General features: G+C 42.9%; 1 protein-coding gene across 2 annotated transcripts in view; it reads left to right on the forward strand.

Annotated features, from left to right (window-relative positions):
- Prkar2a (protein kinase cAMP-dependent type II regulatory subunit alpha) overlaps positions 1–11467 on the forward strand; it is an 86040-nt gene extending 74573 nt beyond the window's left edge. For both annotated transcript variants that reach the window (XM_052721321.1, XM_052721315.1), the window contains exons 9-11: positions 774–839; positions 7010–7151; positions 7993–11467. In XM_052721321.1, coding sequence (XP_052577281.1) covers positions 774–839; positions 7010–7151; positions 7993–8126 — 342 coding nt within the window. In that variant the 3' untranslated portion in view covers positions 8127–11467. The remainder of the gene's footprint in view (positions 1–773; positions 840–7009; positions 7152–7992) is intronic.
- The last annotated feature ends 2091 nt before the right edge of the window (positions 11468–13558 follow it).

The raw sequence follows: 13558 nt of genomic DNA on the forward strand, positions 1-13558 counted from the left end.
TGAGAATTGAACTCAGGTCATTGTGCTTGGCTTGCCGTGCTTGAGCTTCCTCCGCAGTCTCTTCTTGAGGGCTGTGTTTGTTGATCAAGAGTATTCCTAGACCTCTGTCTTAGTCTGTGTTTTACTGCTGTGAAGAGACACCATGACCATGGTAGCTCTTATAAAGGAAAGCATTTCACTGGGGTGGCTCACTTACAGTTCAGAGGTTCAGTCCATTATCATCATGGCAGGGAGCCATGATGATACGCAGGCAGACATGGTGCTGGCGAAGTAGCTGAGAGTCCTACAGCAAGTGGTCTGTGACAATGAGCGAAGCTTAAGCAAGAGACCTCAAAGCTGTCCTCCACAATGACACACTTCCTTCAACAAGGCCACACCCCCCAATAGTGTCATTCCTTATGAGCTTATAGGGGCCAGTTACATTCAAACTACCACATCGTCACACTCCAGGACTTACCTTGACACAGTTTGCAGTTTTCTTGTTTACTGGTCCCTGGAATGGGTTTTTGCACACAGATATAGCCAGTCAGAGCAACAATGCTGTGTAGTTGGTGACCTGGTCATATTCTTGGAGATAAATATAAAGACTTAAGAGGTAGGAGATGTGTCGGTCATAATTGGGTTAATGTCCTTAATGATCAGGATCCTCTAATTTGTTATGAATTTGTTAGCCATTGATCTACTTCTTGAGTTGGAGATAGAGACCTGAAGTCAGATGGGGCTGACAGTCTTCAGTGTTATAGGTGACTCTGACCTAAGCTCCTCTTTTTCAGGGTGAAAAGGCTGACAGCTTTTACATTATAGAGTCCGGGGAAGTGAGCATCTTGATTAAAAGCAAGGTGAGTTTGGGTGGTGCTATGCCAGGAGTGTGAGTACCACTAATAAAGATTTAGTATATTTTTTCTTCTCCTGATTTTGTCTCTGTCATATAATTAGTGAGATGAGGGATATTGATCTATAAGAAAAATGTAAAAACACTAATAAATACAGGAACACTGTATAATAGGTATATATGAGGTTGGATGTAAAGAAAGCATCGAACACTGCTAGGGGACTGGGAGGCAGTGGTTCATGCCTTTAGTCCCAGCACTCGGGAGGCAGAGGCAGGCAGATCTCTGTGAGTTCGAGGCCAGCCTGGTCTACAGAGTGAGATCCAGGAGAGGCACCAAAACTACACACAGAAACCCTGTCTAAAAAAAAAAGAAAAAGAAAAAGAAAAAAAAAGAAAAGGAAAAGAAAAGGAAAAAAAACTGCTGGAGGAAGTTTTCATTACATTCCTATTAGGTCATTTGTGGATAGAGAGATGTTGATAATTAATGACCTATAGGTGGGAAGAATACTTTTCTTTCTTTCTTTCTTTTTTTTTTTTGAGACAGTTTTATGTGGTCCAGGCTGGCTTCAAATTCAGCTATGTATATAACTGAAGGTGACTTTGAACTTGTGATCCCTTGACTCTACCTCCCTTATGATTATAGTCAATATAGGCATAAGCTTATGATTATAGGCATGTGCCATCATGCACAGTTTTATCTGCTGTCAGGGATAAAAACAAGGGCTCCAAGCATTCTAGCAGCTAAGCTACATCTCCAACCTGGGAGGAATAATTCTTAGCAGTAAATCCATCATAACCAAATATCCATTTCTTTTTTTATTTTTTTGAGAATATGAATTTGTTGAACTAGTAAGTTATATATATATTAAATCTAGTATGAAATCTATTGCAAAATATATTTAGTAAAGGTTTAAGCTATTGGCAGGGAGGATGTGGAGGCAGAAAGACCATGAATTCAACAATAGTCTAGACTGTAAGTAAGATCCTGCCTCAAAACAAACAAACAAACAAAAAACTGAAGGCAGTGCTTTTATTACTGCCCAGCTTGACGCCATGCAGTATACAAAATAAACTTCTATTTCCAATTAATAGATGAAAAACAAACCACTTACGTTTATTACTGTCTAAATCATACCTTAATTTTTAATTTAAAATAGACCTGTCAGGAGCTGGAGAGATGGCTCAGAGATTAAGAGCACTGGCTGCTGGCTGCCCTTCCAGAGGTCCTGAGTTCAAATCCCAGCAACCACATAGTGGCTCACAACCATCTACAATGAGATCTGGTGCCCTCTTCTGGTGATACATGTAGACAGAACACTGTATACATAATAAATGAATCTTAAAAAAAAAAAAAATAGAGCTGTCCGACTGTTGAGATAACTTAGCAGTCTGAGTTTGACCACAGGACCCACATGGTAGAAGGAGAGAACCAGCTTCTGCAAATCAACCTCTGATCCCACATATGCAGTGTAGAACATGTGTGCACACACAATAATAATAATGCAACACAGTAAGATTTCTTTAAATAGAGCTATCATTTTATATAAAACAGTAGTTTGAAACTTCTGCTGGAGGGCCAGCCTTCAGGCAGCACCCAGGGTATGCAAAAAAAAAAATCCACAAATGCAGCAATGGCTAGACTTTTCTATCTGAGGGAAAAATAAGGAAACATTTGCTTTTTGATGGTAGCTTTCTCTTTTACTTCATCTTGAAAAATTTTTCTCTAAAAATCTCTGTTTCCACACAGATACGTTCTCCACACATCTTTATACATAGTTTCATCTCTTTTCACACAGCTCTCTCACACACTTCTCTCCACCCTGTTACATTTCTTCACTCATAACTTGCATTTCTCTTCTACATCACTCACTGCCCTACATACACATCTCTGTCTCCACAGCAAAAACTCTGGACAAATGTAAGTTACATTTTCAGGGTCACAAAGCATTTCTTGAGTAAATAATAAGAGACAGAGCCATTCTGATAATCACATAAGGAATCACAGTTTCTCTCAGGCTAGGGAGGTCAAGCTGACCAGCCAGTGAATGAGCAGCAACACTTGGCTATTAGCCAAGCTCCTTGGTGAGCAGGTGGGAGGCACGTAAGCCTGAGAGATATCATGGAAAGTGACATTGAAATTCAGGACCTAAGCAATAAATAGTTGGCTGAATCTTGAGCCTAGGAATACTTGCAGAAAGCCAGTTGCTGAGAAAATTATGTCTACTAAAGTTGCTCTGTGCATGACCTTGGTTCAACAGACTCTTGGGGATTTGTCCTGGTGTATTCTCTGCAGGGGAAGCTAGTCTGTTTTGAATTTGTTCTGAAGGCTTAGCTAAATGTGTAAAAGGCTGTCTTTGTAGTTGAGAATTTTCCTATGTCAGTCTGAGTATGAAAAATATCCTAGTATTTCTATTCATCAGAATTATATAGCTTAAGCATAAATCATCTTCCTGACCATCCACAGCTATAAGTGTGCCCAATAGATGGAATATATACATGAGATAAACACACAGGCAGTGGGAAAACACCCATAGCAGTTTTTAGGGAAGAAATGTAGTGGCACATGAGAGAAATTACAGACAGAAGCAAACAGATTCAGAGTCAGTGACCCCCACATTCTTTGCCAAGTGGGGGCGCCCCATCAGAGAATTAGTGATCTAATAGGTTGGCTTGGTGAATATCAGTTGTCATCTACTGTATATTCTTAATGGCCTCTGGCACACACACAATAATGTAGTACAGTAAGGTTTTTTAAATAGAGCTATTTCACATAAAACAGTAGTTTGAAACTTCTGTATTCTTTTAGTTGCAGTTTTTGAACTGCTGATACCTATTTGTCCATTTCTCCAGTGTTCACTGCACTGTCTGTCATCACAATATAGTGTTTGATGAGTGGGACCAGCAGCATTGTGGTCCTGGGGAGTCAGGGAGCTTATCAGAAATTCAAAGTCTTGGGCTCTGCCTTAGACCTACCAAGTCAGACTTTACATTGTAAGGGAGCTGTTGTGTGTGATGGTGCCTAAGTGCTGTCCTGGAGAGTGGACTAAGTGGGTAGCAATATGTCTGCAGTGCCAAAGGATGCTTCAGAACTTGGAAACAGAAGCCAGGTGTGGAGCATGCCTGTAATCCCAGCACTTAGGAGGTGGGAGCAGAGTGATCAGAAGTTCAGGTCTTCCTCAGCTACATAAAGAATTTGAGGCCAGCCTTGGCTACATGACATTCTGTATCAAAAAGAAAAAGAAAAGAAAAGCTGGGGGTGGTGATACACACTTTTAATCATAGCACTTGGGAGGCAGAATCAGGTAGATCTCTTAAGTTCAAGGCCAGCCTGGTTTACATAGTAAGTTCCAGTCCAGCCAGGTCTATGTGGAGAAACCCTGTCTGAAATAAATAAATAAAGATTACAATAAAATAAATAAGAAAGGTTACATTGGTTCACCTGGAACAGCAGACCAGCTTCAAAGCTAACAGGTCAAGGCAGACGTGTAGAGGGATGAAAAGGCTAAACATAAGAGTGTCAGTTTTTAATTTCCACAGGGCTGGAGAGATGAGCTCTACAGTTAAAGATACTGCTCTTGCAAAGGATCTGAGTCTGGTTTTCAGCACCCACTCATGACAGCTCCAGGGAATCTGTCCCCTTTCTGGCCTCTGTGGACACCTACATTCCTATGCACAAGCCCACATACACATAATTAAAACTACAGTATTTTGAAAAACAGTGACACCACCAACAAAGAAGACCCAGCCAGATGGCTTATTGGGTCAAGGTGATTGTTCCATAGTCTGATAACCTGAGTTTGATTCCCAGAATCCACCTGGTAGAAAGAGAGAACTGATTGTCACAAACAGTCCTCTGACTACCACACCAGTGCTGTGGCATGTGCATGCCCACACACATACAAACACAAAAATAAAAGAGTGTAAAATTTTTTAAAGAAAGAATTGGGGCCAGAGAAATGGCTCAAGAGTTAAGAGTACTTGCTCTACAATCCTAAGGACCAGATTGAATCCCAGCACCCACATAACAGGCCAGGCATCCTCTAAAATGCCTGTAGCTACAGCTCCAAGGTGGGTAGAGACAGGAGGGTCTCAGAGGCTTATTTTCCTCCAACCTAGGGAATAACTAAGCCCCAGGTGCAGGGAAAAGCCCTGCTTCAGAAAAGGAATGGGTAAAAGTGGTAGACAAGGATAGCGGGTGCTGCATACACAGGAACACAACACCAGGCTATACAGATCCACATACCTTCACATACACACACATAAATAAAGGATATACTCAAAAATTCCCTTTAGGGGTGGAGGGATACATCTGCAATTAGGAGCACTGACTGCTGGAGCAGAGGACCGAACCCAGGGCCTTGCGCTTGCTAGGCAAGTGCTCTACCACTGAGCTAAATCCCCAATCCCAAAAATAACATTTTTTAAAAAATCCTCCAGGCAGTGGTGGTGCATGCCTTTAATCCCAGCACTGGGAGGCAGAGGCAGGCAGATCTCTGTGAGTCTGAGGCCAGCCTGGGCTACAGAGTGAGTTCCAGGACAGCCAGGACTACTCAAACTCTGTCTCAAACAACAACAACAAACATTTTTTAAGGTGCTGGAGTAATGGTTCAGCAGTTAAGAACGTTCATTATTCTTGCTGAGAAAATTCCCAGGATCAGTTCCCAGCACTCATATCAGGTAGATCACAGTCACCTGGAACTCCAGTTCCAGGGGATCTGACACTCACATCTGGACTGCATGAGAACCTGAACATTCATACATACAAGCCAGCAGGTTCACACACACACACACACACACACACACAAAATCAGGAAGTAAACACACACAAAACACACACCCTTTAAGAGAACAGAGAGGTGGCTCAGCAGTTAAAGAGCATATACTGCTTTTCCAGAGGACCCAAGTTTGGTTCCCAGAACCCACATTGGGATGGCTCATAACTTCTGTAACTCAGCTCCAAGAGATCTGGCACCCTCTTCTGGACTTCATGGGCACATGCACCTACATGGCATACACACACACACACACACACACACACACACACACACACACACACACACACACACACACACATAAAAATAAAGTATTTTCAAAAACTGGGGGGAAAATCTCTTTCAAAAATAACAAAGGAGGCCGGGGAGATGGCTCAGTGATTAAGAGCACTGGCTGCCCCTCCAGAGGTCCTGAGTTCAATTCCCACATGGTGATTCATAACCATCTACAATAGAATCTGATGCCCTCTTGTGGCATGCAGGTATACATGCAGAACACTCATACATCACATATAAATAAATAAATAAATAAATAAATAAATAAATAAATAAATAAATAAATAAATAATAAATAATAAATAATAAATAAATTGAAAAAAATAACAACTGTCTAGTCATGGTAGCACACTCCTATATTCCCAGCACTCAAGAGGCAGAGGCAGGCCCAGCCTGGTCTATATAACTAGTTCCAGGTTAGCCAGAGCTACAAAGTGAAACTCTGTCTTAAAAACAAAAGGCGAGGGTAGAGTGAGGGAATTCTCTTTCTGCCTGTAACATTAGTGGTCCTTAGAGACTGAGACTGACTCTCATAATTTATTGTTACTGCCTTACTTATCAGATGGATTTGTAAGAAATATGAAACCCAGGGCAGTAAGTAAATACAATATAGCACCATGTTTAAAGGGTATAGTCAGCTTCTTAAGGATGGAGGTGCAGTACTACTGTAAGTGTAAATAGTGCTTTAGAAGAAATGTCACTATAAAGAACAATACAAGACAGTCTCACAGTCTCGACCAACATAGAGTCTTGTGCTTTGGCTCATCACTAATAGAAGAATCATTATTAGGAAGAATTAGCAAAAGACCTTGTTGTATTCCAACTGTGCTTCAGTCACATCTCCCAGAAGAATTTGTAGTCTCCACAGAAAATGTTGGGCTTGACCAGCTCATGGTTAGCCATTATCTAATATGTGTTAGGTGGAGCCCCAAGTAAAACAGCCCTTCAGTTATACCAGACCCCAGACTTTTGTCTCTTGAGTTTACAGGGGACAGATAAGAGTTTCTGCAAAAAGAATGCCTTAGTAATTTTGTTGAACTTTCTGAGAAAGGAATTTGAGTGTGTGCAACTGGACATGCTCAGCTGTGATCTTAGAATCAGCCTGGATCATATTCTTTACCTGTTGTAGACTAAAACGAACAAGAATGGTGGGAACCAGGAGGTTGAGATTGCCCACTGCCATAAGGGGCAATACTTTGGAGAGCTTGCACTGGTCACCAACAAACCCAGAGCTGCTTCTGCCTATGCGGTTGGAGATGTCAAATGCTTAGGTAAGAAGAGTTCTTTGTGAAGGGCTTACAAGCCATCCCCAACCTTAGACGGTTAATAGTTGCTGGGGGAGGGGGAGATTTTCTTCATAAGGTAGCCACTGATAAGTTGTCCATGACGTAATCCTAATTAAACTTTATCTTCCCCCTCTCCCCCCAAAAAAACATGAGATTAGAAGAGTAGCAGGGAACTGGCTGGGAAGAGGAGGGGTATGTAGAAGTGGGAGTGGGACAAGAGATAGGGTGGGGTGAGTATGATCAAAGTTATAGAAGTTTGAAGATGCCATAATGAAAACCATTATTATGTACGATTCATATGTACTAATAAAAACTTTAAAAATGAAAATTCTTTGTGCATTACTAATTTTTTTCTAATATACAGGGTTTTCGGGGTTGTTTTTCTTTTTTTTCTGTTAACAAGTCTTGACTTACTCTGCTGACCCATTCAGATCTAGGTCTGGATAGTTTGTGTAATTGAGATTTTACAGCAAAGCTTTCTTTGGTGGGGGAGGTGTTGGGCATTGAAACTTAGAACCTTGTACATTCTTAGCACATGCTGTGCCACTAAGCTTTACCCTAGCAGTTAGTTCTGAGCAGTCAGTACGACCCTGAGTAAGACAGGCAGGTGCTATATGCCCACCGTGAGTCTTCAACGTAGATGCAGTCCTGCTGCATTCATACAGAAGCATCCCTTTCCAGTATCCTAAAATTTCATCTCCTGGAACATGGGTAAATAGTTTAGAAAAAGGGTGACATGCAGGAGAGCGCTTAAATTGTTCGTGTAAGCAAATCATTCTCTCCCACACCTCTTTTTTTTTTTTTTTTTTTTTTTTAAACAATGCAGTTATGGATGTTCAAGCATTTGAGAGGCTTCTGGGACCGTGCATGGACATCATGAAGAGGAACATCTCACACTATGAAGAGCAGCTGGTGAAGATGTTTGGCTCCAACTTAGATCTGCTGGACCCTGGGCAATAGATGTGATGGATCTCAGAGCCTTTTCAGTGTGACACCAACACCTTCCAGTCAGCCACAGAACACACACAGAAAACAGACACAACAGAAGCGTTCCTGCTGTTGTACCCGCCGTTGCCATTGCTGTGGTTCAGGGCATTTAGAAATCTTGAAAGTCAGCACTGAAAGATGGACAGAGGCTCCGCCCACACCTCCACTTTGCTTCTGAAAGCCCATCAGTAGACCACTTATGTAACAGTTACTCAACCCAGTTTTCACATCTTTGGTTTAGAATGGCTTGTCTCTACAGCAATTGAAGTGCCTGATACAAAGTCCAAAGTGTAAACATCCTCCTTTTCTCTCTTGCTGCTAATGTTGCTCTGAAAGTTCCTAAGGTCTGCAGAAACCTGTTGAATAACTGTAGACACCTCCACAGTCCTCCTCAAGGGAGGACGTGGTACAGCCTTCAGTCCTCCTCATTTGTCTTTTGAGCAAGTCCAGCGTGTGTTCACAGCTGCTGCTTTTGTTTTCCCAGTGGAGGATGGGAGCAGTTAGAGTGGAGATCTGTGCCACCCCATATAGCTGTGTCCAAGCCCACAGTGATGTCAGAACAAGCCCCACTGAGGGCCCAGGAGGTCTGTGCAGAGCAGGCCGGCTGGTTCCTTAGACTCCCATTAGCAGGAGACTTGGACTCAGCACTCTTGCCGGTAGTAGAGAGCCAGGAAGATTTTTGGGTTAGGGGTTTTGTTGTTTGTTTTTAGTACGCTTTGTTGTTTAACCTCTGTGCAGTTTGCATAAACAAATCGCTGTCTATTTCTAAAGAGCCAGGGGTAGCTGGTTAGGTCAGCTGGTTAGAGCATGGTGCTGATACAAAGAGCCAGGGTCTGGAGGTGTCATCGCTTTTTCTGACCTGAATAGTTCCTGAGCAAGCCTCACCATGCCTTGTCGGCAGTTGCTGGCCTGGTTAATGGCAGTGGGTGATGGGAGATGTGCTGCACAGAGAGCCCCTCCTGCCTCAGCACTGTTGCCTAGCTTGGCTAGTAATCCTCCAAGTTTAGACTCCTAAAAAAGAAGCTTAAGGAAATTATTTCTCTATTTAGGGAATTCACCTTGGACACGTTCATATACATGGAGTTTGTCAGCTGACTCAGACACTTGTCCTAAATATCTGTTTTCAGAACTTGGTATCAGTGGGGAAGGGGGTGGGCATGGCTCAGTGGCAAAGCTCTTATGTAGCATGTGCACGGCCCTGGGTCTGGCCTCTAGCACTGTAGTAACCACAGAAAGGTTACCATTTATAAACATAGACTTACTGTGAAGGCCTTTCTAACTGTCTCTCAGCTTTTGCCATGGTCACTGTAGCCAAAAATGTCCAGAGTAGACGAGTCACCACAATTTTGGTAACTACTCACTCTCTTGTGTTCCATGAAGTAAAGCAGGACTCTTCAGACCACCCTAAGTAGCCTAGGTTACAGCTCTGGGAATTGTACGGTTGTAACTACTACTCCAAAAGCAGGCAGCTAGCACTGGAAAACCCTTGTGGTGATCCTGAATTTTCCTAAGGTCCTTTTCTACGGTATTGCTTTATTAAATAAATCAGACCTTGTACTTTGACTGAACAATACCTGATTCTTGCAAAGGTAAGAGGTGCATTGGGCTCAGGAGTAGCCCAAAAGTCCAGCCCCTAGACCTTAGAAGAACTCTGGACCCCCACTCCAGCCTCCATGCCAGCATGGGTTAGGGCTGGCTTGAATCTCATGCCAGAGTTATTGCTGCAGGCTGCTAGGGCTGGGCTTTCTCAGCCTGCCCTCAGACATCCCAGTCTACTCTTCAGAGCCCCCTTATCCCCCTTCCTGCCTCACTGATGGCTGTTCTTTTACAGAGTAGAAGTCATCAGGTGTAAGTTCTGTTCACTTACTGATTGAACCCTCACTGCAGTGTGCCCCCTGTGACAGGGGCATGGGAGAGACTCATCCAGTCTGCAGAAGGAGACATTCAAGGAGCTCGTGTGAGCAGTTACCATAGTGCCAGGACCTGACAGTGTTCAGTTCTCTGCAGCTTAGAGAATCAAAGGTGACAGAGCAGGTGTTACCCAAGGTCGCAGTGTGCCTGTTGTGTCAGCAACCCCACAGCTGACAGATGAGCCCCGAGGGGGGGGGGGCAGACTGTCAGATCCCTCTGTTTGCACCTCTCCTGAGGATTAGCTCCTGGCTTCCCTGACTTTGGCTGACAGAGTAGTCCTCAGAGCCTTGAGGTCCACCTGCAAGATTCTCCTTCCTTCCTGTCCCCAGTCTCGCCCACTCACTCCTCTGTCTCTGCAGGATGGGCTCTTGTGTTCTTGTCCTCTGAGTTCAGTCTTCATAAAGAATTCGATGTCCCTGATATAGAGTCTCAGAAATGGGTATTGGGCTTTTTTTTTTTTTTTTTTTTTTTTTTTGAGCAGTGTAGTGAGCAAGTTCAGCAGCAAAGTGGCAAAAAAAAAAAAGCTCTCCAGCTGGAGAGGTTGCGTTTATCCCCATTGCATTCTCTGCTCATGGTGGTGGAGCCATTAGGTGCCGCTGTCACCCTGGTGCCCTGGGCACACAGCATTTTTTGGCGTGTCACAGCCTTCATTTTAAAAAGATGAAAGCATTTTGCACAGAGAAAGAAAAGGACCCATGAATGTCATCTTTTATCTTTCTCGGTCAGTTGATATTGGAATTTTTGTTTTTGATACACATTTGTAAGCCAATCTCGCCAAGTTACAGGTTGTTTTGATTTTTCGCTCCGATTACCTCCTGTCTTGACTGCTGACGTTCCTCCGTGATTCTAACGTCTATTTGATGGGAAGTAGCCTTCCCAGGGGTTTCCTATTAACACTGCAGGGCTATCTTTATACTTCAATAAACAAACAAAAGAATGAAAACTCTCACTCACCTCATGGGGGATTTGCAGAAAACCGTTTAGCCCACCTTGAGCAAATGTTAGATTCCTCCGTTTTTTTGTTGTTGCTGTTTGGTTTTTAATTCATTGTAATACAAAATCCAACTAAGCATTATTGTGCTACCTCAAAGGTAAAAATGTTCTAAGGTCATCTTTTGGTCCTGAGTTCTATACATGGTGTTTGAAATGTCTTTCAATTGGAATTATTTTTTAAATTGTTGGGGTGAATCTTATTTGTTTTACACTTGTGTTTTAATCTCAAGAATATATATGATTGGAAAGCAAACAATTCTTGATCTATGGTATTGAACATAAAATTACAAGCCACTAAGAATCATTGTTTGCTAAAAACAAGGTTGAGGGTTTTTGTTTTGTTTTATTTTTTAAAGGAAACTCTAGGGCTCGGCTTCACTCTTGATTAATAAAGGCTGACAAATCATGGATGACTTTTGGTGTAGTCTTGTGTTATATATTTGTCTTCTCTTTTAAGGGTCCCAAGCCATCTCAGCACTTCTCTGGCAGATATATTGTTGGGATGAATAGGACCCTTGAAAATTAGGGAGAAGACCTGGGCATTTGTTGTAATTATTAGGTTCTACACAGAAGCAATCAATAAGGTAGGGGGTGAGTAAGAGGGTAGGGAGGGATGGATTCTGAGGGGTACTGTAAGGGATTGGTTCACATGATTATTGAGGCAAATCTGAAGACCTGCAGGATGAGTCATCAACTTGGAGACCAAGAGGAATATGTGGTTTAGTTCTGGTCTTCAGTTCAGAGGCCTGAGAACCAGGACAGCCAGTGCTATGGTTCTTGTCTAAAGGTCAACAGGCTCAAGAGCTGTGAAAAGCTGATGCCTCGGTGTGAGGCTGACAGCAGAGCCATGTGCCAGGTTAAAGGCCAGAAGGAAAGGTCTCCTGCTTCAAGGATGCAAAGCTAGAGCCTTGTTTGTGTTAGGAAAATGCTCTACCACTGAGCTATATCCCTAGCCCAGCCCTTTTGTTTTACTCAGGCCTTCAAACTGAACTGGTCAGATAAGGCCTAACCACATTAGACAGGTCAAAGTGATTTCTTCAGTTTACCAAGTAAAATGCCAATCTCATCTAAAACATAAATACTCATGAGAACACCCATAATAATGGTTGACAAAATATCCCATAACCCAATCAAGTGGACACACAAAATGAACCATCACAGCAGGGTTCATTGCTGTAGATAAGAGCAAGGGGACCCATCACACCCCTTGCCCAGAAGATACCAGTGATAACAGGAATCATTTCCTGTCTGCCAGGATCTCACTTCTTTGTACTACTAAAGCTAGACTAGTAAGGGTGACAGTCTACTGTACTTGTGTCTTTCCCAGAGAACGAAGGAAGCTAACTGGGTATCATCATGCACAGATCTAGATGCCTGACCAAAAGGGCCTGGTGATAGGGACATATGAATTGCCTATCTAGGTCCTGAGGAACTGACAGCTGACCCTCTTAAAGCCAAAATGGCCATGTTTCAAGGCTTTCAAAATAAAATGGTGGCATATGCCCTTAATCTCAATGCTTGGAAGGCAGAGGCAGGCAGATCTCTGAGTTTGAGGTCAGCCTGGTCTACAGAGCTAGTTCCAGAACAGCCAGGGCTACACAGAGAAACTGTCAAAAAAATAAAAAAAATTTATGGGGGTCACAAGGGTAAGAGGCAGACCTGGGAGGACTGGGAAGTGATGTGAAATTCCCAAATAATAAAAATATGTCAAAAATTAAATGTTTCATTTTTGTGGTTTGGGTGGTGATGTCTATGTCTCAAGAAGCTTCAGATGGATGTCAATATCTCATCACAGTCAGCCTGAAGAGGGCATATCACATTCAGACTCTGCTTTTTGTGTTCGTATGTTGAACCAAGAGGCTAAAAATTTATCCCATCAAATTTGACTATCTCAATAATCCTAATGAGTTTTGTAACAACATTTTAGAATATGTTATGAACATAATGGCTATTCAGTTCTGAATTCAGATGAAAATTGCCATGATCTTGGTTGAAATGTCCAATTGTGAATGATGTCCTTAACAGCCCTTGGGATTCCAACCAACAGTACTGTGGGATTGTAGACAGTCCACAAGGGATTGTAGACTTTTCTACCAGGGCTGTTGGAGTTCATTGCCTATACTTTGGATTCCTATGAACAGTAACTGTGGCCTTCCACTTCAAGGATGATGCTTCTAGTGTCTACTGCCTTGGACCATGAAGCAAAGTCACTTGCTCTCTCCTGTCCCTCTCTCTTCTCTCTCCCTCCTCTCTCTCCCTCTCCCCCCTTTTCTCTCTCCCCCTTCTGCTTCTCTCTCTCTCTCTCTCTCTCTCTCTCTCTCTCTCTCTCTCTCTCTCTCTCTCTCTCTCTCTCTCTCTCCTCTCTCCTCTCTCCTCTCTCCTCTCTCCTCTCTCCTCTCTCCTCTCTCCTCTCTCTCCTCTCTCTTCCGAGTCGGTGCCTCTCCTGGAACTCTCTCTGTAGACCAGGATGGCCTCGAACTCACAGAGATCCGCCTGGCTCT

The sequence above is a fragment of the Peromyscus californicus genome, unplaced genomic scaffold (genome assembly GCF_007827085.1).
Source record: "Peromyscus californicus insignis strain IS unplaced genomic scaffold, ASM782708v3 Scaffold_11__1_contigs__length_118956290, whole genome shotgun sequence".
In the NCBI taxonomy this organism is placed as follows: Eukaryota; Metazoa; Chordata; class Mammalia; order Rodentia; family Cricetidae; genus Peromyscus; species Peromyscus californicus.